This window comes from Prionailurus viverrinus, chromosome D1 (genome assembly GCF_022837055.1).
Source record: "Prionailurus viverrinus isolate Anna chromosome D1, UM_Priviv_1.0, whole genome shotgun sequence".
Taxonomy (NCBI): Eukaryota; Metazoa; Chordata; class Mammalia; order Carnivora; family Felidae; genus Prionailurus; species Prionailurus viverrinus.
In genome coordinates this window covers 110,784,690-110,806,542 of record NC_062570.1, presented here as the reverse complement: position 1 = coordinate 110,806,542, position 21,853 = coordinate 110,784,690, and the positions used below count along the sequence as shown (strand labels likewise).

The following is a 21,853-nucleotide window of genomic DNA, read 5'->3' as shown; positions in this document are numbered from 1 at the left end:
TGGCTGGGCCCATCCATGTGGGTGGGGAAGACGGACAAGAGGGCAGAGGAGGGCCAGGCGTGCAGGGGCCTAGGTGTCGTGGCCCAAGGGAGACCAGATCTGGAGCAGAGAAAATCTGATGCCCTAATCTAGATCCAAGAGAAACGCAGACTCCAGGCTCCACCTCAGGCCTGCTGACCGGGAGTCGGTATTTTTTTAAGTTTTGTTTATCGAAGTAATCTCTACACCCAACATGGGGCTCGAACTCATGACCCTGAGATCAAGAGTCGCACGCTCTTCTGCCTGAGCCAGCGAGGCGCACCTGTGGGAATCCGCATTTTAGCAAGATCTCCCAGTGATTCGTGTGCATGTTACAATGTGAGAAGCTCCCGGGCTAGAAAGGGGCACTGGGGGTGGATGGTTAGAGCTGGCCGGAGTGCTATGGGGGCGAAGGGTGGGGCCTGGGGCTCTGGGGGCTCAGGCAGGTGGCAGCTGTGGCACCAGGCCACGGGCAAGGGAACTCTGACCTGGATGGTGTCAGCACTGGCAAGGGCTTGAGAGCCCGCACACCCGCTTCTCCCTGTCTACAGGAGGGACCGGGGAGGAGACTCAGGTCTGGGGAACGGGAATGACTTGTCCCAGGTCAAGTCCAGTAGGAACACAGGAGGCACCGGCTTCCCAACTTGATGCCCTAAGCCTCCTTGGGATTTCGGAGCTGCCAAACTTCGACTGCCACCTGCAAACCTCTGGCTGCCGTATCACAGTGTCCCGGCCCTGTGGCGGCCCTCCTGGGGCACTTTGGGGAGCACGAGTGGGGCCGATGGCTGTGCCTTGCTGCTGCCGCCACCAGGGGGCGCAACGTGGAGCTGCAACCTCCGTCTTGGTGAAAATGCCCTGGAACCACGGGGCTGGGATCCCGGTGGAGTGGGGTGTGCACAGAAGGCCCTCACCACAGTTGTTCCTTCGTAGGAATCATGATCAGGGGGGCTCCTACTCTCCTGTTATCTTGGGGCCTCAGCTGGCCCCCAGCAATGGGGGCGGGGGGGGAGGGTCCCAAGAATGGGGGTATGAGACCCACCCCATTGGAAGCTCTGCCTCACACCTCCACTCAGTGGGGCGCCAGTCCAAGAGAGGGGACGCATTCTGCCCCAAGCCTTTCCTCGGACGATCATAAAAATATCTCACATGAGTAGGTTTTCTTAGGCCCCCACTCAACCCAGAAAGAGACCGGAGAAAGACGGGCGTTCTTATTCTCATTTGACCAATGAGTAAACTGAGGCACAGAGAGCCTGTTTCGATGAAAGAGCTCAGAAAAGAACCCAAGCCTCACTCACTCAGTCACCATGCCGTCAGATAACTCCCATGCCGTCACCAATTGCCACACACGTCCCCTCCCCTGCCTTGCCCTGCCCCCCCCCCCCCCAATCCAGCTCCTGCCTGGGGCCCAGGCCTCCTGCCCTTCTCACCATGAGCATCTCACTGGTGAGGGAGTTGACGAGGTCCGAGACGGAGGAGCGTGGCTCGGTCCGGCGGTCAGACTCATCGTGCGGTGTCTGGCCGGGCACTGGGGCTGTGTTCACCGCCTTCCCTCCTGCAGGCAACCTGGGGGTGGGGGGAATCTGAATGAGCACGGGTCGGGAGGTGGGCTGGGCTGGGCACCTTGGCCTGGGTGGCGGCGGGACCTTCTCTGAGACCCAAGCAGCTGCCACTCCTGTGGGTCAGCAAGAGTTAGGCTCTTGTCCATGGGGAGGCCTGGTTTCCCCCTAAACCAGCGCTCAGGGCCCATTCCCCTCACCTCAGCGTAATTCGGCGTGGCTGGCCCCGTGGGTGCTGTTTTGGTGGGTATTCCCACTCTTCCTGCTCCCCCCGAAAATCCCCCCCCCCATCTGGTCACTGCTTGCATGGTGGTATCTGAGCGTGCGCCCCTCCCCAGAGGCCCCTGTCGTCCCTGCTGGCTCCAACCCAGCAGGGGAGGCTCCCGTGGCGGCACATCCATGTTACCCCTCTGCGTCACTACCCTCTGCAAACACGCCCAGAGTGCTGGCTCCCAGAGGCCCCACCTGTGTTTGTTCGGGCTGAGAACACAGGTGCCCTTCAGACTGACCAGGTGAGGTCAGGCCCACTGTCCACACAGCTCTGGCCAGCAGAACCTTCTACGATGACAGCAGTGTTCTATTTCTGCACTGTCCATATGTGGCTACCGAGCATTGGAAGTGGCCAGTGCGACTGTGAACAGAATGTTCAGCTTTGTTCGGCTCAAACTAATTTAGATTTAAACAGCCACCTGGTGGATAGGGCGAGTCTCCACCCCCTTGCTCCCCAGTCTCCACTCCTCTCTCGCTCAGAGGACTGTGCAGGGGAGAAGGCTCTCACCCAGGGTCAGAGAGAGATGGGGCACCACCGGGAAGCCCCGGATCGGACCACTCCACGGGAGGCCCTGTGTGCAACCCCGACTCCATGCTGATCCCGGAAAGCTGGGTAGTGAGCCCAGGCCCCATCCAGCTGGGGCTCAGAAAGGGGACACTAAAAGCCTGCCCAGGGACCAGGCTGGAACACCTCATGAGGAGGAGAGGTGGGGCAGGCAGCGAGGGAAAGACAGAAAGACTGGCGGCGTAGGGCTCAGGACAGGCTACAATAGAACAGCTCGGAGAGTCCCAGAGCCACAGACACACGGGCTAGACACGGACACCCTTGGTATGAACCAGCTGTCAGCACATAGTTGGCCACGACGGGCAGACAGACATGCACGGAATATGCCAGGCCCCGGAGGGAAGATCCCCGGACCCAACAGCAAGGTGCGCACGTGCGTGCACGCACACACACACACACACACACACACACACACACGAGCGCACACAAGCCCCACAGACACCCAGGGGACCAGGGAGAGAATGGCACAGCAACAAGGCAGGTCAACCAGAGCCGTGAGATGCCACACACAGCAGCAATGTGCACACTTAGATCCCGAGAGGAAACATTCGGGGAGACCAAGGCATGCCAAGGTGTGCGTGTGAATTGGGACAAACTGAAACAGAAAAAGCAGGGAGCCGTTTCGGGGACAGACACCCAGAGGATCAGACGCACACGCACCAGCTGGGAGAACCCGGCCTCGCCTCGACGGCATGAAACACCCCCCACCCCGCCACGCCCGGGGCCGCACCCCGGGGTCCCTCCCAGAGGTGCGGCCGTAGCCACGCACGTGCGCGCGTGCACACAGGGACACACACTCGCGGACACGTGCGCACGCAGACAGGCGCGGGGAGGAAGAGGACACTGAAATAGCTGGAGAGGTAAAGTCAGGTTAAAAATAGAGTGGGACAGGAGGAGAGCGCCAGATTGACTGCTGAAGGTATGAGAAAGTCGGAGTTATTCTGGCCACACCACAGCATCAGCACAGCTGCAAAGCAGCCTGGGTAGATGGTCAGCGCCACGGAAGCTCTCGGAGGTCACAGGACAGAGAGAGACAGAGAGACAAGTGCACAGAGAGGCAGAGGGAGAGGCGGAGGGGCCCGTCACCGGCCCAGGGACATCCCTGTGAGGAGCAGATGGGAGGAAGGAGAGGAGAGAGAGAGAGAGAGAGAGAGAGAGAGAGAGAGAGAGAGACAGAGAGGCCAAGAAAGGTTAGTCGGAGACTAGTGAAGGAGGCTGCAGGGTGGACAAGGGGACGAGCGAGGCGGCCGAGAGGAGAGGCAGAGAGGAGGCGGGGGACACACACCGGGACAGAGGAAACATGGTGGTTTGGGGGCGAGGAGAGCGATGGGGGTGGCCCAGTCCCCGCCCAGCCCCGCGCCCCACTCAGGTGGGGGTGGGGCCACGGTGGAAACCATTTGGATCCCGAGGAGCAGTGGAAGGGATGGCAGAGAGCATGATGGGATGGATGCAGGGAAGGATGGGTGAAGGCAGCAGGGCATGGGAGCCTGGGGTGGTCCTGGCCTCCTTCCTTCCCTCCCTCCGGGCTTCCAAGAGCATTCTGTTCTTGGGACCTACGGTGCTGAGGCCCAGAAGCTGGGAGATCCTGAATGGGGGGCTTCCAGGCCACCAAGGATCCTGGGAGGGAGGTAGTGACCAACCTTCCCATCTCCGTGTCGCTTGCTAGATGCACCCCTACCTTGCTTCAAGGGACTTGGAATGGCTGCGCTTCCTGCCGGGGCCCCTCTGCCTCCCAGGAACCCACTGCCGACAGACCCACCCTTCACCCCAGACATCCAGCCAAGGGGTCAGCTGAGTGGGGAAGGGAAGGGTCGGGGGCAGAGGGGCAGACTCTGGGTCTGGAGGCAGAAGGTGAAGAGGAAGAGGCAGCTGACCTGAGCCTCCCATTCCAAGGTCCAAAGGGCCAGGAATCCAGACAAGTGGAGCCCTAAGGCGCTGGGTGGCCCATGGGTGGTGCCAATGCCAATGCCAAGCTTGGGGACGGGGAGAGTGCCGGGAAGGAAGCGCTCTGTTCTGGATACCCTGGCGGGGCCCTATCACCCGGGAAACGCCCCCCCCCCCCCGGAGGCCGTGAGATGGAAGGGGTGGGTGTGACCAGGTGGGAATGGCCCGTGTCCACCCGGAAAGTCAGGCAGGGTGGGGGCGAGGGCCCAGGGCCTCCACCTCTACACGCACCTTTCCCAGGAAGGCAGGGACAGCTGATGCAATGATCAGAAGGGATGGGCGTGTTAGACCTACATGGCAAAGAGGTAAAAATAGGCTGTGGGTGGAAATGGAGGCAGCTAATGAACGCATGGGTGATGTGAAATCTCGTTTCCAGCCTGCGTCTGCTCCCTCACGCTTTACACCTTTCCCCAGCAAGGAGCTCGGTTCGCCGCAGGCTTCCAGGCCCCTCCTGCGGCCTCTCATCCGTGCCCCCTGGCCCTCTCCCCTTGGCACTCTGGCCTGCCCGCGGCCCAGCCCAGGACTTCTGTGGCGCCAGGTGGCAGGCTCTGTTCCTCCCGCTCCCCAGGACATGGGCTCGAGGGTTGACACCATCTGTGCCACTGAGGGAAAGAACCGGTTCCGCTCTCCCCTCCCACTCTCTGGGGGTTTCTGGCTGTGTCCACCATAGACATGCAACAGGAAAAAATGAAATGAGAGGACTGGTCTCCAGAAGTCACCGGAGGGACAGGCAGTCAGCTGTCTAACACTTGGCCTACCCTTCTGTAACCCACAGGCCCCCTGGTGGCAGCCGGGGACAGGTCCTTCCTGACCTAAGGGCCTCCAGGACCGTCAGGATCCCCGTCGGTTGACAGGATCAGACGGGTGCCCTCCCCCCACCCCCAGTCCGAAGGTCTGCTCCCTTGTTAGAAGCTTAGCATGTCCAAGCTGGAAGGGGTCACCCTATCCGCTCCTTTATTCAACAGACGAGGAAGCAGAGGCTCAGACAGGGGCAGCAACTTGCCCAAGTTTGCAGAGCAAGGCTCTGGCACCACCAGAGCCAGAAGGGCCGGCATGCTGGCGGTCAGCCCGCACACTGTCCTGCAGGCCTTTGGTCTGACGAGAAGCGGACCTGACCAAGGTGATGAGCCCTCCCTTCACGACTGCAGGTGTGGGGCTGGCCCAGCCCAAGGCCAGGTGATAGGAGGCAGCCAGACCAGGTGCAGGATCACCCCACCGTTGTGACGCTGCCCGAGCCCCGGGACCTCTGAACCCCGTCTCCTTCCCCACGAGTGCCCCGTGAGACAGCAGGCACCACGAGATGCTTCCCTGAGCTCCTGATGGCCAAGACTGTGGACGGCTAGAGGCCCAGCCCTCTGCTCGGCCTGTGCGGTGGCCATACGGGCAACTCCTGGGGACCAGCGGCAGGGCGCCTGGTAACAGGGAGCCTGACCGGCGCCTGCTGGCTGCTCTCGGCCCCTCAGCCCATTTCCTCCTCCTGCTCCCTCAGGTTCAGGGCTGCCTTTCCAGTTCTTTCTGGTCACCAGGCCTCTCCCATGCCCCAGACCCTCCCCACCAGGGGCTTCTCTTCATTCAGCCAAGCAGCTCGGCCACACCTCTGTAGCACCCCTGCGGCAGGGCGGGGGGTGGGGTGCTACCGTCACCCCAGCGGGATCTCCAGGCAAGAGGGGGGTTGGGGTGGCGGGGATGAGGGAGAACAGGCTGGTGCCCCTTCCCTGCATCCCCCCCGCCCCCCAACCACCAGAGAAACGGGGATTTCGGGGTGCGGGGTAGGGCAGAGATGAAGGATGAGGGGAGGCAAGCAGGGAGATGGGGCAGAAAGGCTGGCTTGCTCCGGGCGAGGGCAAGCGTGCCCAGGGAGCAGGCTTGATCCAGAATGGTCCCAGGACAGCCACACTGGCCTTGGACCCCAGGGACACCCGGGGGTGGGGGGGGGTGGCGCGTGTGAGGGCACCAGCTGGGGAGGGGGCAGTCCTCCCGCTCCAGGATCGCTGAGGGTGCCACCGCCTCGTCCAGCAGCCGGGCCAGGGCTGGTGGAGGCAGGTGGCCTCTCCACGCCTCCGTCTTTGCCGCTGCCGCCGCAGGCCCTTGCCTGTGCTCGTACCTCTTGTCCCCCTGAGCGTTCTGGTTCTGCTGGGTTCCTGGGTTTTGCAGGTCAGGGATATTGGCAAAGTCATCCTGTTCCGAAAGCCCTAAGACCAAGGATAGCACCACCATCCTGCCTTCCCTGCCCGAGGTGGGCAGCCCACCGGCCGGGAGGAAACGAGGAGGCCCCGTGGGTGGGGGCGGGGAGGGGGAAAGAGAGAGACAGAGACAGAGACAGAGACAAAGAGAGAGAAGAAAAAAGCGTAAGAAACTGGCCCTGCAGGAGAGAAACCACACTTTAGCACTGTCAACAGTTGTAGAGCAGAGTCGGGGGGAGTCAGGGAGGGAGGGAGGGGATGAGGGGAGGTGTCCGCGGCCCCCAGACCCAGCCTGCCTTGGGAGCGTAGCAAGGTTCTCTGGAGAGAATTGGGGAAGGGGCTGGGCAGAGGCCTGCTGGAAGGCTAGGGGAGGAGAGCACAGGCCCTGGGGGCACGCAGACGGCCAAGGTTAATTCATCGCCAGCGGAACAGAGGTCAGAGGCTACTTGCTCTGGCCATCTGGGCCCCTGGGAGAAGAGGGAGGGGCTCCATTTCCATCTTGCTTTGAGACTGTGCAGGCAGGTTTAGGCTCCCAGGTGAGAGGTTCTTAGAAAGCTTGGAAATCCAATGGGCACTGCACCCTGTACTTAGGGAAGCCCCTCGTAAAGACATCTCTGGGTCATGGTCAGCCAGATGTCCTTGATACTGGGAAGGGTCCCTGGACACACGGCCCATCAGAGGAGAATGGAGGTCCCTTCTGGCATACGGTGCGCTGGCCATCACGGGCCTTCTCTTGAGTACCCCCCTTCCTGGAGATCCGGCGAATAACCGCCAAGTCTTTTGGGTCCAGTTCTGGGGCCTTTCCCTGGAGAAGCAGTCCAGAAGTCACCAAAAAACAAAGGTGGAGAGAGAGAACGTGCAGGAACCTGGCAAGGTCTGGAGAAGTCCTGCAGACTCGTGTGTGTCGGGAGGAAGGTCTGGAAGAGGCTGTGACCATCCTGCTTTGAGGGAGGCTCAGTCCAGGCGGAGCTGCTATGCGGACAGCAGCATGGGGCCAGTGGTCAAGGTGTGACAATTTTCGTATGGGGCACTCTCAGAGAACCCCTGGGTAACTAACTGTGGGGTCACCCTGCAGTTTCCAGGGCCAAAAAAATGACCTGTTGCCCCTCAAAGCCATCGGAGTTCACGGGCATTTTCTGTAGTTCATCCAGCGCTGGGTCTCTCATCCAAACAAAGAAAGAGGGGAATCTCAGAAGGGGCAGGCAGGAAAGCATGTCTCAGGAAGGGCCAAGGGGAAGCTGGTAAGCCGGATGGAATGTTCTGGAAGGGGGAGGGGGATCCTGGGTCAGGAAGTCTGCCCCTTCAACCACAGTCGGAGAGGGCAAGGTTTAGATAAGAAGGGCCAGCTGTGGTTATTTCCCAGAGGGTGGTCAGAAAGGGAACTGGAGTAGGAGAGGGGTGGCCCTTCAGGGTGGGGGGTGGCATTGGGGGGGGGGTGGGAGATGGCCGTAAGGGCCGAGGGAGGGAGGGAGGGGAGCTACGTGGTTGCACTGTCCTTCCAAAGATGTCCAGGCATCTTTGTCCTGGGCCTGTCACTCCAAGGCTGACCCTCGTGCGGGCATCTAACTTTCGGGGAACAACTCCACTTCCCTCAGGGCAAATCCTCCTTTTCTTCTCTGCCCACCGGTACTGTTTCAGAGTTGGTAAAATTCCATTTGGCTGCTCGGGAGCTGGTGGAGCTGGGGGAAGGAGAACCCAGCGAAAACAACATGTTTTTCCCCCGGTTAATGCATTTTTCAGATACTCCTTTTCGCTCTTCTGAAAAACAAAACGGCTCCTCTGCATAAATTCCCAATTTGTCATTCTCTCCAGCAACACAGGCTGCAAGGGTGAGAACGAGGGACAAGAGGAGGGTCTGGGGAGAAGCTGGTGGTACTGGGGGCGGGGGGGGGGGGGAGTTCACACCCATTAAGCAGGAGGAACGGCCACCCTCCCCGCGAGAGGGGGTGGGGTCCTGGGAGGCCTGGCCAGCCCTCCCGCCCTGACTCTCTACCTGGAAGGCAGCATTTGGGGCAAGAAAAGGGCCTCAGAAGCACACCAGCGAAACTGGAAGGCAGGGGTCAGAGGTGGGCAAAGTACAGCTGGTGGCCTGTCTTCCTACAGCCCACAAGCTAAGAATGGCTTGTGCGTGTTTAAAGTGTTGCTTTAAAAAATGTGATCGAGACCACGTGTCCCACAAAGCCTAAAATATTTATAATCTGGCCCTTTACAGAAAAAAATTTGCCGACCCCTGCTGTGAGGAATGACAAGAGGCGGAGGTGCGGAGCTGGGTGAGCTCCAGAGGTGGCAGGAGAGGGGCCCATAAAGCCAGAGGCGGGCAGAGGAGTGTGGACAAAGGATGCTGGTGTCTGAGCTCCGGCTCATCAAATCCCAGTTGGCCGGGGGCTCAGAGGGCAGGGAAGAGTTGGTACACAGAGGCTTTCCTGCAGCCGCGTCCTTTCTTCCCAGGGCCTGGGGACGGCCCCTGCCCCGGTGTGATGGCTGCTAGAACAGGAGGCAGGGTAATGGCTGTGCAAAGAGCAGTCTGAGCTCAGGAGGAGCCGAGGGGTGCGGGGCCCGCGGGCTCCCGGTTCTGTTCAAGCCACAGCGGAACCAATTCCCTCCACTCTCCTAATTCGCACCAGTGCCACCGCATCCGTCCGGAAACAAACCACCACCTGGAAGCCAGGAGGCTCTGCTGGGCATCTTGTCGCCTGCAGGCACCAGCTGGATCCCCAAGGGTCCTTGGATGGGGGAGAGCCCCAGCAGAGGCACTGCCTGGATTTGCCGAGTAGAGTCACAGGCAGCACGCGCTCCCGGGCCGGGGCCACAGGCCACTTGCACGGATATGGGAAGCTGGCGAGGCAGGGCCTCTTCTGTCGGGGTGCCTCTGCCGCGACCAGTACTCCTGTCTGCCCTGGAGGCCTGGAGTCTCAGCTGGAGAGGCAGGATGCTTGGAGGGACCTGCCCTGCTTGTCTTCAGAATCCCCACATCTTGCCAATGAGCTGGGCTTTGACCTTGGCCTTCCCTTTCCTCCTCCCTTTCTCCTCTCCCAGGCTTAGTGCTGGTCTCTTGCTCCATGAAAAGTGCTCCCAGGAAGACCTGGGTGATGGGAATAATCCCCAGAGCCTGGAAGGAAGGTCATGTTAGGCCGGAGGACTAAAGCCCAGGTCTGCCCTGGGCTCTGAGAGTCCAGATGCCCAGAGTGATGGCAGAGAGAGGGAGCCCTGGGTGGGGGCCCTACCTGTGAGGGGGGTTCGGGGCAGCACGTGGTTGGGGGGAATGAGGGATGGCTAAGATACCCACGGTGTGTGGTTACTTCCCAGACCCGTACACTTGAAAGGCTCTGATTGAGAAAGTACGGTTTCCAAAGCTTTGGGGGGAACATCTGAGGCTTGTCCTCAGGGGTCACTCTGGGAGCTGGAGGACAGGTGGCTGTAGAAGGTCAGAGAGGCAGAGGACAGGGCTGATGGCAGGGACAGAGGAAGTGAGAGGGAGGGAGGAAGTGTGGGGCGGGAAGGTGAGCGGAGTCGGAGTCGGGTTACAGGGAGGAGGTGATCTGGAGGTTTGGAGGCAGGGCCGGTCCCCAGGTTTGGGGGGAGGGGAGGAGGCTGGCAGGGAGGCCAGGAGCAGCCTGGGACTAGCGGGAAGAGGAGGCCGACCTGGTGGCATTGTCTAGTGTCCCCACTGACTTTTACTGGGGGTGGGGAGACCTTCTCCAAGCCCCGGGAAGGGAACGAAGTCGTGGGGGGAGCTGCGGTCTCCAGAGGGGTGGCTCAGATAAGAATCCTTCCACGGGGATGGGGGGCGGTGGGGGGCCGGGGTGGGGGGTGTGGTTCGGGCAGGAGCCTCCAGCCACAAGAGGCTGGGGAGGGGTCGGCCAAGTCTGCTCCCGCAACCCTGGCCACGGAAGGCCAGGGAGGCTCCCAAGGAGACGAGGGGAAAGAGGCTGGGTCGGGAGGTGGGGGCCGGCCCGCTCAGGGGGGGCACTTACAGGAAGGATTTCATGTCCAAGCCTCGGTTTCGAATCTGCCCCACCACGTGGTCCCAGCTGCCCGGGTTGGAGCGGCTGCGGCCGCCGCCGGCCGCCCGGTACTTGGAGCCGGCCGAGGCGCCCTGCCGGGCCTGGCCCCTGCCGTAGGCCCGGGGGTTGGGGCCCGGTGCCGAGCCCGTGTGGGCCTGCAGCTGGCCCAGGCTCTGGCTGGTGGTGGGCTGGCTGGGCTGCCGGCCCCGCTGGTGCTGGCTTAGCGGCTGTTGTAGGCTCTGCTGCCGCATCAGGGTGCGGGGTCGCTGGCATTTCGGCTCTCCCGTGGAGCTGGGGATAGACTCAAGGGTAGTGGCCGTGGACAGGGTGGAGTCCTCGAAACTTGGGGCGGGCGGAGGAGAGGAGAGAAAGGAGAAGCAGGTGAAGGGATCACAGTGGAGGAGAGAGAAGCCGAGGGTCAGGACTAGGAGGCCCCGGTGCAGGGCGCGCGCTGGCGGACCTCGCCAGGCCTCCGTCACGGTGGTCGCCGCTGCCGTTGCCGCCGCCGCCTCACCCGGGGGGGGGGGGGCCACCAAACCCCGAGCCCGCCCTGAGGTGCCCAGGTCGGCCCGGCCCAGCCCACCCTCCGGCCTCGGCTCGGCTGGCGCCCCGAACACCTCCTTGTCTGAGTGGCCGCGGGAGCTGTGGAGGCTGGAGGCCGCGTGGTGAAGGCGGCCCCAGGGCCCTGTGCCTGCCGTGTAGGAGGGAGCTGCTGCGGTCTCTCTGGGGGACCCCAGGAAAGTCTGCCTCTGTGATCTAAGCAAGGCTGGCCTTTGGAGGCATGAGGAAACCCAGGCCGGCGCAGGGCTGGCCTAGTAAAGTGGGGCAAGTCTGGGAGAGCCAGCGATTTGTATGTTTGGTCCATGGAGGCTGGGGACTGTCCCCGGACTCCCAGACCTCCGCGTTACGGCCAGGGCCGTCGGTGCAGATCTTTGCCCTCCTTCCAGACCTCCTCGTTTCTAGGTTCAGCATCCTTTCCTGATATCTTGGGAATGCCTCCCAGTCAGAGGAGGGGACCCAGGAAAGGAGCAGAGAGCCGGGAGCCCCTTCTCCGGCCACTGTTGTGATGGAAAACTGGGTGACCGTGCATTTGCAAGAGGCCACCCTCCTAACGGGCCCACCGGCATCCCTGAAAAGTGCCAGTAAGGGGGCGAGGACAGACAGGGAACAGGACCCGGCTGATTAGAGGTAGTATGAGGTCAGAGTGACCCGGGTTCAAGCCCCATCTCCGCTGCTTCCTGACCGTGGGACTTTGGAAAAGTGAGCCCACCTCTCAGTTTCTTCATAAAACCCAGGTGAAAAGTAATCCTTGAGCTGCTTCTGCCCCAGGGTTGCCACGAGGACCTGATGAGGTCTGGCCCAGGGACATGCGTATTAGCTAATGCTCCCCGTGCCAGTGGCACCCACAAACATCGCAGGAGATGGGGGTAGGAAGGGTTAGAGACACACACCCCCACCAGCCTCCCCAGCAACCTGTCTCCTTGGTCCCCAGGCCAGAGATTTCAGCACCTCCGACCGGCAGGGCCAGAGCTCAGAGGTCCCAACCTCCTTCTCTGTCCTCTCCCTCCATTTCCCAAACCAGTGGTCTAGGGCAGGGGTTGGCAAACTATAGCCTGGGGGCCGCATCCGGTCCACCACCTGTCTTTGTAAATAAAGTTTTACTGGAACGCGCTGTCATTAATTCACATCCTATCTATGGCTGTGACAGGCTTGAGTAGTCCTAAAAGGCACTATGTGACTTGCAAAGCCTAAGTATTTCCTATCTGGCCCTTTACAGAGAAAGCTTGCCGACTCCTGGTCTAGGACCACAGGGCAGCTGTGTCCCCTTGGGCGAGGCGGGGGGGGGGGGGGGGGCTGCCTGAGGGAGGGGCCCCAGGGCCTTGGAACCACTTTCACCACTGCAGCCAGACCTCAGCTTTGCTCATCCCGAGCCTACCCTGGGAACCAAAGCACAATAGTTAGGCTGCCCCTGTGGGCTGAGAGAGAGAACAAGAGAGAAAGAGAAAGAAAGAGAGAGAGAGAGAGAGAGAGAGAAAGAGAGAGAGAGAGAGAGGCAAAACATAGCTTTGGCTGGGGTCCTGGAGAGGGCAGCAGTCTTGCCTGGCTCAGGTCTGGAGTGGGGGCCACCACCAGGGACAGGCCCAGGCCTGGCCGGCCAGGTAGGCCCACAGCTCCCTGGGGTCAGGCTGAGGCAGGGGAGGACGATCCTCGGACGGCCTCCTCCTCCTCCTTGCTGGCCTCATTTTGATTTCCTATCACATCCAAAATTAGTCCAATTTACAACCTCTCAGTCACAGGAAGCTAAACTTGGTGCCTCCAGGCCCAGAGCCAGCGATGGCACGAAGGCTTCAGCCGGCCTGGAGTCTGTGGCCGGAGCAGGCTGGGGAGGGCGGGGTGCTGGGCTTGGATCTCTGAGGGGGGGTGTGGGGCCGCCTCCCTCGGAGACCTTCCCGAGGCTCCACGTCAGGGCAGAAATCCACCTGTGTCCCCTCAGGCCGACAAGCAAATATGGTCTCAACACGGGGGCTGTCAGTGGTCCCAAAGGCGGGAGTCACAGGCCTTCTGAAGAGAACCAGGAGGAGCCTGATTGGAGGGAACAGGACAGCCCACAGCTACGGAAGGGTCAGGGCTGCTGGTCTTCTAAGTGAGAGGCTGCTCCCTTTAGCTGGGAAGGAGGCAATTGTAACAGCCGAAAAGGGAACCTGAGTCCCAGTGGACGAGAAGGGTCACAGTTCAAAGGATTTAGAGCCTGAAAGGGCTCAGCTCTGGGGAAATGGAAGGTTCTACCAGCCAGATGAGAATAAGGCTGCCCCATGGTGGAGGAGGAGAGACCACCCTCTGCTGAGAACGGGGGGGGAGGGGGGGCAGCCCTATGTCCATGGCCCACGAGAGGCACTGTCTCGTTCGGCAAGCTCAGAGAGCTCTTAAAAAGGAAACGGCCCTCTGTCCGACGTCCAGACCACCCTCGTCAGAAAAGAGAAGCTCGCTGGGGCTCAGCAACCCAACCGCCAGGAACACACAACCCAACCGCTGACAGTGGGACGGCTCGCTGCCCAAGACTGGGACAGCCAGTGGGGATGGCCGAGGTGAGGATGAACCGATAGCGACGGCCCAGCTGCTCGTGGTGGCCTCGCAGGACGGATGGTGTCATGGTGCAAGCAAGAGTGGGGCAAGCCGATGGAGGCGCCGGATGGTCAAAATGGAATGGCTCAGCCGCTGGGTCTAGAGCCATCTGCTGGCTGCAAGAGGGAAGGCGCGGTGGCAGGTGAGCGGCACACACAGGCTGAGAGTGGGCCAGCTCCCCGGGGGATGGGATGGTCCGATGGCTGAGCAACCGAGGTGGCCCGCAGAGGGATGAACTGACGGCTGAGATGGGGCGGCCAGTCAAAGAGGATGGGATGACCCCAGGATTGAAATGAAGCTGCCGTGGGGGCAGGAAATGGAATGACTTGGTCACTGGCAAGGAAAGAGACCGATGAGGGCGGCAGCAGCCGGAGGCCGAGATGCGACACCGTGTGGCTGTTAGTTGCGCCCGATGGCAAGGATGACGGGCGTCTCATGAAGGGATGGAATGAGCCAGGGGCCGAGGACGGCACCTCTGGGGGCAGCAGCGGGCGTGCCAGGGGGTCCCGCTGTCCACCCTGGACGGGGGCAGGCCCGAGCTCACGGCTCCGGCGGCCATGGGGCCATCACTCACTTGGACAAGTTGAGCTTCCCTGCGGCCAGGTGGCTCTGCACCGTCCGCCAGCGGCCTCTCCCCGCCTTGCCGCCGCTGCCCGGCTCGCTGGGGGCGGCCCCGCCGCTTCTCAAGGCGTCCTCTCCGGGTGGCGGCGCCGGTGCCGGCTTCTCCCCCAGCCGGCCTTCCCGCTCCACCGCCAGCCCCGCCGCAGCGGCCACTTTGGCGCCCGACAGGAGGGTGCCACTGGAGGCACGCAGGAGGCAGCCGGGCCAGAGGGGCACCGGGGGTGGCGGTGGGGGAGAGAGGGCAGGCCACACGTGGGGGTGGGGGGGGTGGGGTGGAAGAGGAAGAAAAACAACGACAGATAAAAGGAAGAGAGAGACAGCGAGAGAGGAGGAGAGAGAGACAGACGGACAAGAGACAGACAGAGAGAGAGAGAGAGACATCAGCACTGCAAATGGGTTAACAGCAGAGCCTGCAGAGAGGAGAGAGGGGACCGGGCGGGCGGGGGGTCGGAGAACAACGCACCACGACAACGGAGGGGGGGCCCCTCCCCACCGCCTGGGGCAGGGGCGGCGGGGGTGGGGGGAGGGCAGCCACCTCCAAGTCTATCCCACAGGACAACGAAGGGTTAACGACGGAGGAAGAGCGGGCTGTCCAGGCCAGGAGGCCCCAAGGCAGGGAGAAAGAGAAAGCCGTGTTAGTCAGAGTTCATCACCACCACCACCGTCACCGCCATCACCGCCATCACCGCCACCGCCACCACGACCACGACCACCGACCACCGACCACCGACCACCGACCACCGAGCAGCCAGGGCAGCAGCACACAGCGGGGAGGAGAAAGCGAGCCACACCGAGAGGGAGGGACCGAACGGGCAACCCCATCCTGACTGCACAGAGGGGTGGGGTGGGGGGCCCCGGGGGGGGGGGCTGCGGAGGGGCTCTTCTGCGTGGCTGGCCCTGGGGGAGGGGACGGGAGAGGGGCAGGCGGGCGAGGGGAGGCAGGAGGGGTTGCTCGTCTCCATGGTCAGCCTGCCCATGGGTGCGTGGGTGGGGAAGTCCGGGGAGAGGAGCAGGAGGGGCGGTGAGGGCCGGGAGGGGGAGGAGGGCGTGCGCGGATACTCGGTACATATGATCAAACCAGGTAAAGTCACTCACTTGAGGGACAGTCGTGGGTCGCCATAAGGGGCGTAGGGTGAAATGTTTAGAATAAACTCCTTGGGAGGATAGGAGCTCCATTTCTGCTGCACTGTGCTCTCATTGTTATTCCAAAAGTCTCTGTCTAGATCGCTGGAGGGGCAGAGAGAGAGGGGAGAAAACAGGGAGATACAAGAAGAAACAAGAGCTGCAAGTCCTGCGGGGGCAGAGGGGGGACCGGGGCCCCGGGGGCCGGGTGCACAGAGTGGAGGGGGCCAGGGTCTGCTCCTGCGGGAGGAAGAGAGGCGGCCGGCACACACACGCACGCGCCCGCACACGCGCACACACTCGAGGGCCGGGAGAAGCCGCGCAGAAAGGAGGCGAGCTGCAGGCAGGCACCACTGGAGCCTCGCACCCGGGAAGCTGGTGGGAGAGAGAAAGATGTTGAGAGAGGAGGGGAGGAGAGCGGGCGGGGGACAGGCCTGGGGCGGGATGGCGAGGGCAGCGGGAGAAGGAGAGGGTACCGGTTTCTGGCTGGAAAGAGCGGAAAGGTAGATCAGACCCTGCCGCCAACTGGCTGGGTGGCCCCCCTCCCCGCCCCCCCACCTGGCCTCGGCCTCCCTGCCTGCCAAACCCAGAAGGCTGGCTGTAACCGCTGGGCTGTCAGCTCTCCCAGGGGAGACCTGAGGTTCTCCCCTCTTCCATCCACCTCCACTGAGCCACTCCTGGGGCAGGCCGGGCGCCCGGCCCCGTCTTTCTCCTCCTCCCATTGGCCTGAGGTCCCCCAGCCTCCTTTGCTCTCTCCCCTCCTAGGACACGGCCTTTCCGTGAAGGAGCTGCACTCTGCACTCACTGCAGACGTGGTGGTTGGGTCGCCCCCTCCGCCCCCAGAAATGAGAAGCACCTCCAGGCCCCTGACCTTGCTGAGGGTGTGACCAAAGTCACCAGGAGCCCTTCAGGTCCAATGTTTTGGGGCCCGTGGTGGCGGGGAGCCTGCTCTTCTCTGTGGGGGCTGATGGGCACGCTCGACCTCGGGCCCTTGACACGTACCTGACCTGCCAGCCACGGCAGCCTCTCCCTGTGCCCCTGTCCCTTTCCAAGGTGGAGTCTGGAAGGGACCCTCGGCCCCAGTCTTCCCACCCCCTCCTGCTCTGAGACAAGTCATACCAACGAAGCAGATATGCTGGAAGCACAGAGAATGTGGGGACTTCCGTTGGGGGCGGGCTGCAGAAACCTCAGCCGTCAGAAGGCACAGCCTGGAGATCCCAGGAGCCAAGGACAAGGGGCTCCATCAGCTTGTCTGTCAGGCTCCTGGGGCCCCGAGGAGCAGGCCTGGGAGCACAGGGAGAGGAAAGGCAGAAGAAACAGGCCAGAGGAACATTCCGGAAGGGAGCCATGCCTGAGACCTCAGAAGTGCATCTAGGGGAAGGGGCCCCAGGGAGGGCTGTGAGGCATGGGCCCGGCTTGTGTTGGGGCTGTGCCATTGCTCAAGGCCAAGGCAAGGGCCCTGCTGGGGGCGGGGGAGGGCACTGTGGGGGAGGCACACCCTCTGGAGATGGAGCAAACTTGTTCTTGGGGGACCTGCTTCTCCCCCCCACAACCGCTGGAGCTTCACCTTGACCTTGACCTTGGTTCTCAGCCTTAGACTTGGGAACAAAGGAGAGAAGCTGAGCTGCCACCACAGGCCCAGAGGAGATGGTGGTTCCGGCCCAAGGGGGGTGTGGACAGCACATGTCTGTCCAGAATGCACCCTGGAAATGTCTCACAAGGACTGCCTACACGGGGTTCAAAGCCAAAGTCCTGAGCCAGTTTGTGAGTAGGGCAGTGGAGGCTAGGGTGGGAGAGGCAGGACAGGACCTCAGCACTGGGAGGCCCGTCCCTGGGGAGGATCCCTCAGCAGAAGACCCTTTCCCTGCCAGAGACATCCTTTGGTCCCCCTCCTCCAGCATAACAGAGATGGAACAGTTGGAAGGCCTCCCTCCCCCGCCCCCTCCAGATCTCCAAAATCGAGGGCCATCCAATCCTAGGTCCTGGAGAGAAAGAGCCACCAGGGTCATCACTGCAAGGCTGGTCTCCCACCCTCTGTTCCAAGGAGCTTCAGGGTCCCTCATGTTGTCTGTTGCGATACTGGAAAAGAGGATCTTTAATTTTAAAAGTTTGGGAAACACAGGTTCCTCTACTGCAGGACTTCTCAGAGCCTTTAATGTGTCAATGAATACCAGTATCTCCAAGAGGGAGATACAGTGTGCAGTGTTTCCCAAACTTAGTTGGTCATGGAACCCATGAAACCTCAATGATTCATAGGGTGACTATTAATCATTGACGGAGTGCTTTGAGGAACACAGTTTGGGAAGCACTGCTGAAGAATGCAACTTCCCGGGATCCTTGACAAAAGATCCCTTTGGAAGAGGTCCTAAGCCCAGGAGGAGATCGTGCAGTGGGTGAGCCTTACTTCCTGCCACTGTACTGGCTTTGGGCCCTGGCAAGAGGTAAAGGCCTAGGAACCTAAGGGCATGTAGACATGAACCGGTGGTGCTTTTGTTCCTCTGAGGCAGAGGCTGTGACAGCTCAGCAGGGTGGGAGGGGGCAGGGGCTGCAGGGCTACAGAGAAGTGGGGGACCCACTGCTGCCCCCACTTGGTCTCAGAGCACTCATGGATGCTGTCCCAGCCTGCGGAGCCTGCTGTCTGCCCTCCTCCTTGCTGGGCATCCCGTCTCCTCTCACAGGCCCTTTCCACGACTATCCAGAACACATACAACCCCAGGTTATGGTCACCTGGCAGAGACAGGCCCCCTGGCCCAGCTGCAAACTGGGTTAGGGGCCTGGTCTGGAGGCGGCGGAGGTGCTGGGCTGGCCCCACGTGGTCCCTCTCTGCCTTCGGGAAGCCTGGGGCCTGGGCTCTGCCACAGCCCTTGAGACCTGCTAGCTCTTGGCTTTGAAGACTGGAGAGTGCGCAACCAGACCCAGCTTCAAAGGCTCCCCGAGGCCTCCTCCTGAGCCTCCTCCCACCCCCAACCTCGGCAGACCCACCCTGCCACTTGCCCACCTCCCCCGCCCCCCCCCCCCCCAACCACCAGACACACACCCACCGGAAGCTTCTGTGAAGGCCCCAAACAGGGTCAGAGCTAGAGATGAAAACAGAGGAGGAACAGGGAGGGAGCCCTCAGGAGCAGGGGAGAGGGAGAAGGGAGTGGGAAGAGAAGAAGGGAGAAGGATGGACAGGAAGGGGGACAGACTAGGCAGTGGGAAGGGGGCAGGAGAGAAGGTGTGGGGCAGGGCTGGTGGGGGCTCTGAGTTAAAGGGAGGCAGGGTGGGGCGGCTCTCCTTCAGGCCAAGCCCCTTGCTGGCAGGCTCGGCCCTCGCCAGGCTAGAATGGAGGGGCACCCAGCCCTCCCTCAGCCTGACAGCCCCCCCAGTGAAGGCCTGCGTTCAGCAGAGAAGGCTCTCGAGAGAACCCTCCCGCTCCGAGCCTCTGGCCAGGTGGGGAGGTTGGCGGGGGGCTTCCCTTTGTGTGTCCCAGCAACCCTGGCCAAGGCAGTCCGGGGAAGGCAAGCCTGCCTACTTGAAGAGGGATCTCAGAGCGGGAAGTCTGGGTGCTTCAGAGGCAGCAAGACAGGCCTTGGGGGCCAGGAGTGACAGAGAAGGGAAGAGTCCCCATTGCTCTGCTTCCCGAAGTGGCCCAGCACTGAGGTCTGCCCACCTTCCAAGTCACCCTCAGGGTACTGCTGAGGTCTTCAATGAGAGCCTGAGCACCCCAGGAGAGGGGATCCCAGCCCAGGGGCTGCGGGAGGAGTTCGGATATGCAGGGGAGCTAGGAGGGGGGTGGGGATGGTGTGTGATGTGGAGGAACCAGCAACCAGGGTTGAGGGAAGAGGCAGACAGTGCTGGGAGTGAGCAGCCGGAAGATGGGGCTGGGGTCCTTGGAACGCTGTGAAGGTCTGAGGGACACAGGCAGAAAGGGTGGAGCCCTGGGGCCACCCTGAGGTGCTAGAAGTGTGTGGGGGCCGGCGGGGGGGCAGGGAGAGAGAATGGCCCCAACGCGTGAGGGGGAAACTGAATGCATGTGGCCAGCTCTGGGGAGGGGGGAGGCTACTCCCACTTGGGCTGCCTGGGTGCTCCCACCCCAAACTCGAAGCCTGGCACCTACTTGATGGCCTTCTTCTCACTGCGCCCACGCCCTGAGTCTGGCGTGCCCACGGTCTCCAAGGAGTTCTTGTAGCGTTTGCCCTGTGGAGACAGCACCAGGGTCACTCCTGGGAGACAGGACTGCACCCTCCCTGCCTCCCCAGAATGGGCCTGGGTAGGGGAGTGGGCTGGGCCCGGGCCGGGCCGTGGCAACAAGATCTGAGGCCAAGGTGTGAAGGCGTCACCACGGTACCTGCTCCCCGGTTGGTAACTCCTTGGCCCCATAAGGCTCTAGGACCGACTCCGCTCCTTGACTGACACCCCATCCCTGACCCCCAGGGATGGGGCCCCTCCTGTCTGCCTGTCTCCTGGGGCTCTGGCCCGGCTCCCAGAAACACATCTCCCTCTGCCACGGACAGACGGCTCTCAGGCGCCTGGCCACGTCACCGCTCCCAGATGGTGGGGGTGGCATCCTGCAGGGCAAGGTTGGCAGTGGCCAGTGACGTGAACGGCGGGGGCGGGGAGAGGGCCTCGTGCCCAGTCGTGCCCAGGACAGTGCCCAGCACTGTCTGGGGGCTCCTTGGGGTCCTCCTGCCTCAGGCAGTAAGGCAGAGTGGGGCTGGAGCGCTCTCCTTTATAGGAAGGCAGCTTTGGGAAGAAAGGCAGCCCCCCAGCTCTGAGGCTGGGGCAGCCGACCAGCACCCCAGAGTTCCTCACGCCTGCCTGAGCCGGGGGGAAGGGCACGGCCGGCCGTCCAGGCGCTCTGGGTCCCCTGGCTCCAGGAAGGGCCATGGCTGAGCTGGGGACTGGGCCTGCTGCCGGGAAGGTGAGTGCCATTCACCTTCTCGGTTTGGGTTTCTAAATTTAGCTCATGCAGTGCCCAGCACCATTAACATTCCTGACTGTCACCAAGCGTCCTCACGTGCACCAATGGGCCATGGGCCTGGGGCGGGCCCAGGGCCGATGCGGGCAGTGGGGTGGCAGCACACACACACACACACACACACACACACACACACACACTCTGACACGTGCACACACATTTCCCCAACATCCCACATGTGCACCGACACCACAGCCACAACACTCGATGACTCCGCCCGCCCGAAAGCAAAATGAAAGCCGCACCACGGTGCTCCCCGTGCTCCCCCGACACTCCTGCCAGCCGCAGCCCCTGCCAGGGCACGGGAGCCGCCCATTTGGGGAGCTGGGCAGAGGTAGCAGAACCCCCCAGAATGGTGTAGGGAAGGGGGTGGGTCCTCATTCCATCTCCAGCACCCCCAGGTCTCAGGGGCGACTGGGTCCTGGTCCCAGCAATGCCACACCTTCCCCACATCACCCCGGTTGAAGCTCCTTGCCCCCTCTGACCTCCTTTTCCTCCTTTCTGAAAAGGTGTGCTGTCTCCAGATGAGCCCCGGGTCCCGCATCCTTCCAGGTTCTCATCGCAGAAATTACTACTTCTCTCCTGGCTTTACTTTAGCTCCCACCCCGGGGGAACACAGCCCAAAATGGCAGGGACCGTTTGGTCTCTAGTACTCAGTATGGAAGCTGGTACCCAGCAGTTCTCAAAAAATGATCACACGGGAGCGCCCCACCCCCACCCCCGCAGTGCCCCACCTGCCCTGGGGACTCAGCCCCAGCTGTTGCCTCTGAGCCAAAACTTTAAGAGTTAAAAAAAGCAGAGGTATTGGATCCTCTGAGTCTACAAAAGCTGCCCTCTCTCAGCTCCAGCTCTGCTCTGTCCCATCATTACCCAGAAGTTCAAATCCCGAACAATGCCCAGTCTGGACTGGGAAGATCAGGGCCTGGGGTTGTTCCATGCTGGCCAAGGGCCCTTCTCTGGGCAGGACACAGGGAAGAGCCCCATCCCCAGCATTCCCCCACACTTCAGGCAGTGTGGCCCAGGGAGGACCCTCCAACCCCACCCCTCACTCCCTCTCCGGTCTCTCCCTGGCCTCGGCTGGAGAACCTGCCTCAGTCAGCTGCCCCTCCCCCAGGCCAGGCCTGGCTGGGGTGGGCTGTCCCCAGTTCATCCAGGGCCTGCCCCTCTTTCTCCCACAGCTCAGAGAACTTTCCCCTCTGGCTGCAATGATCACTCTGCAGCAGGAGCCGTGGGACTATGGGGGACAGGAACGTGGGCAGGACTTGACTTGGGGGGCAGGGGGATGTTAATGGGGCAACGATAGGAAACCCAGGCAGCGTCCAGGAGACACTGGGTGGCTCCAGAGGAACCCAATACCATCAGCCTGCTTCTCAGGGAGGGGGTTGGCCAGGCTGATCTGGAAAAAGCCAGCTGGAGATTAAGGAAGTTATTAATGTTTGGAAATGGGATCTGGGCTGTCAGGGTATCACATCACTGCTGCTGGGGGG

General features: G+C 62.0%; 1 protein-coding gene across 8 annotated transcripts in view; it reads right to left on the bottom strand.

Annotated features, from left to right (window-relative positions):
- The window catches only part of SYT7 (synaptotagmin 7), a 69,543-nt gene that overhangs the window by 20,450 nt on the left and 27,240 nt on the right, over window positions 1-21,853 (bottom strand). For 2 of the 8 annotated variants that reach the window (XR_007156391.1, XM_047878642.1), the window contains exons 3-8: window positions 19,506-19,585; window positions 15,380-15,511; window positions 14,238-14,462; window positions 10,511-10,882; window positions 6,458-6,580; window positions 1,446-1,581 (exon numbers count right to left, since the gene is read on the bottom strand). Coding sequence is in view for 7 of the 8 variants with exons in the window: in XM_047878642.1 (XP_047734598.1) it covers window positions 1,446-1,581; window positions 6,458-6,580; window positions 10,511-10,882; window positions 14,238-14,462; window positions 15,380-15,511; window positions 19,506-19,585 (1,068 nt within the window). In the remaining variant the exon portion in view is untranslated. The remainder of the gene's footprint in view (window positions 1-1,445; window positions 1,582-6,457; window positions 6,581-10,510; window positions 10,883-14,237; window positions 14,463-15,379; window positions 15,512-19,505; window positions 19,586-21,853) is intronic. The other 6 variants (XM_047878645.1, XM_047878644.1, XM_047878646.1 and 3 more) reach the window with 6 other exon arrangements.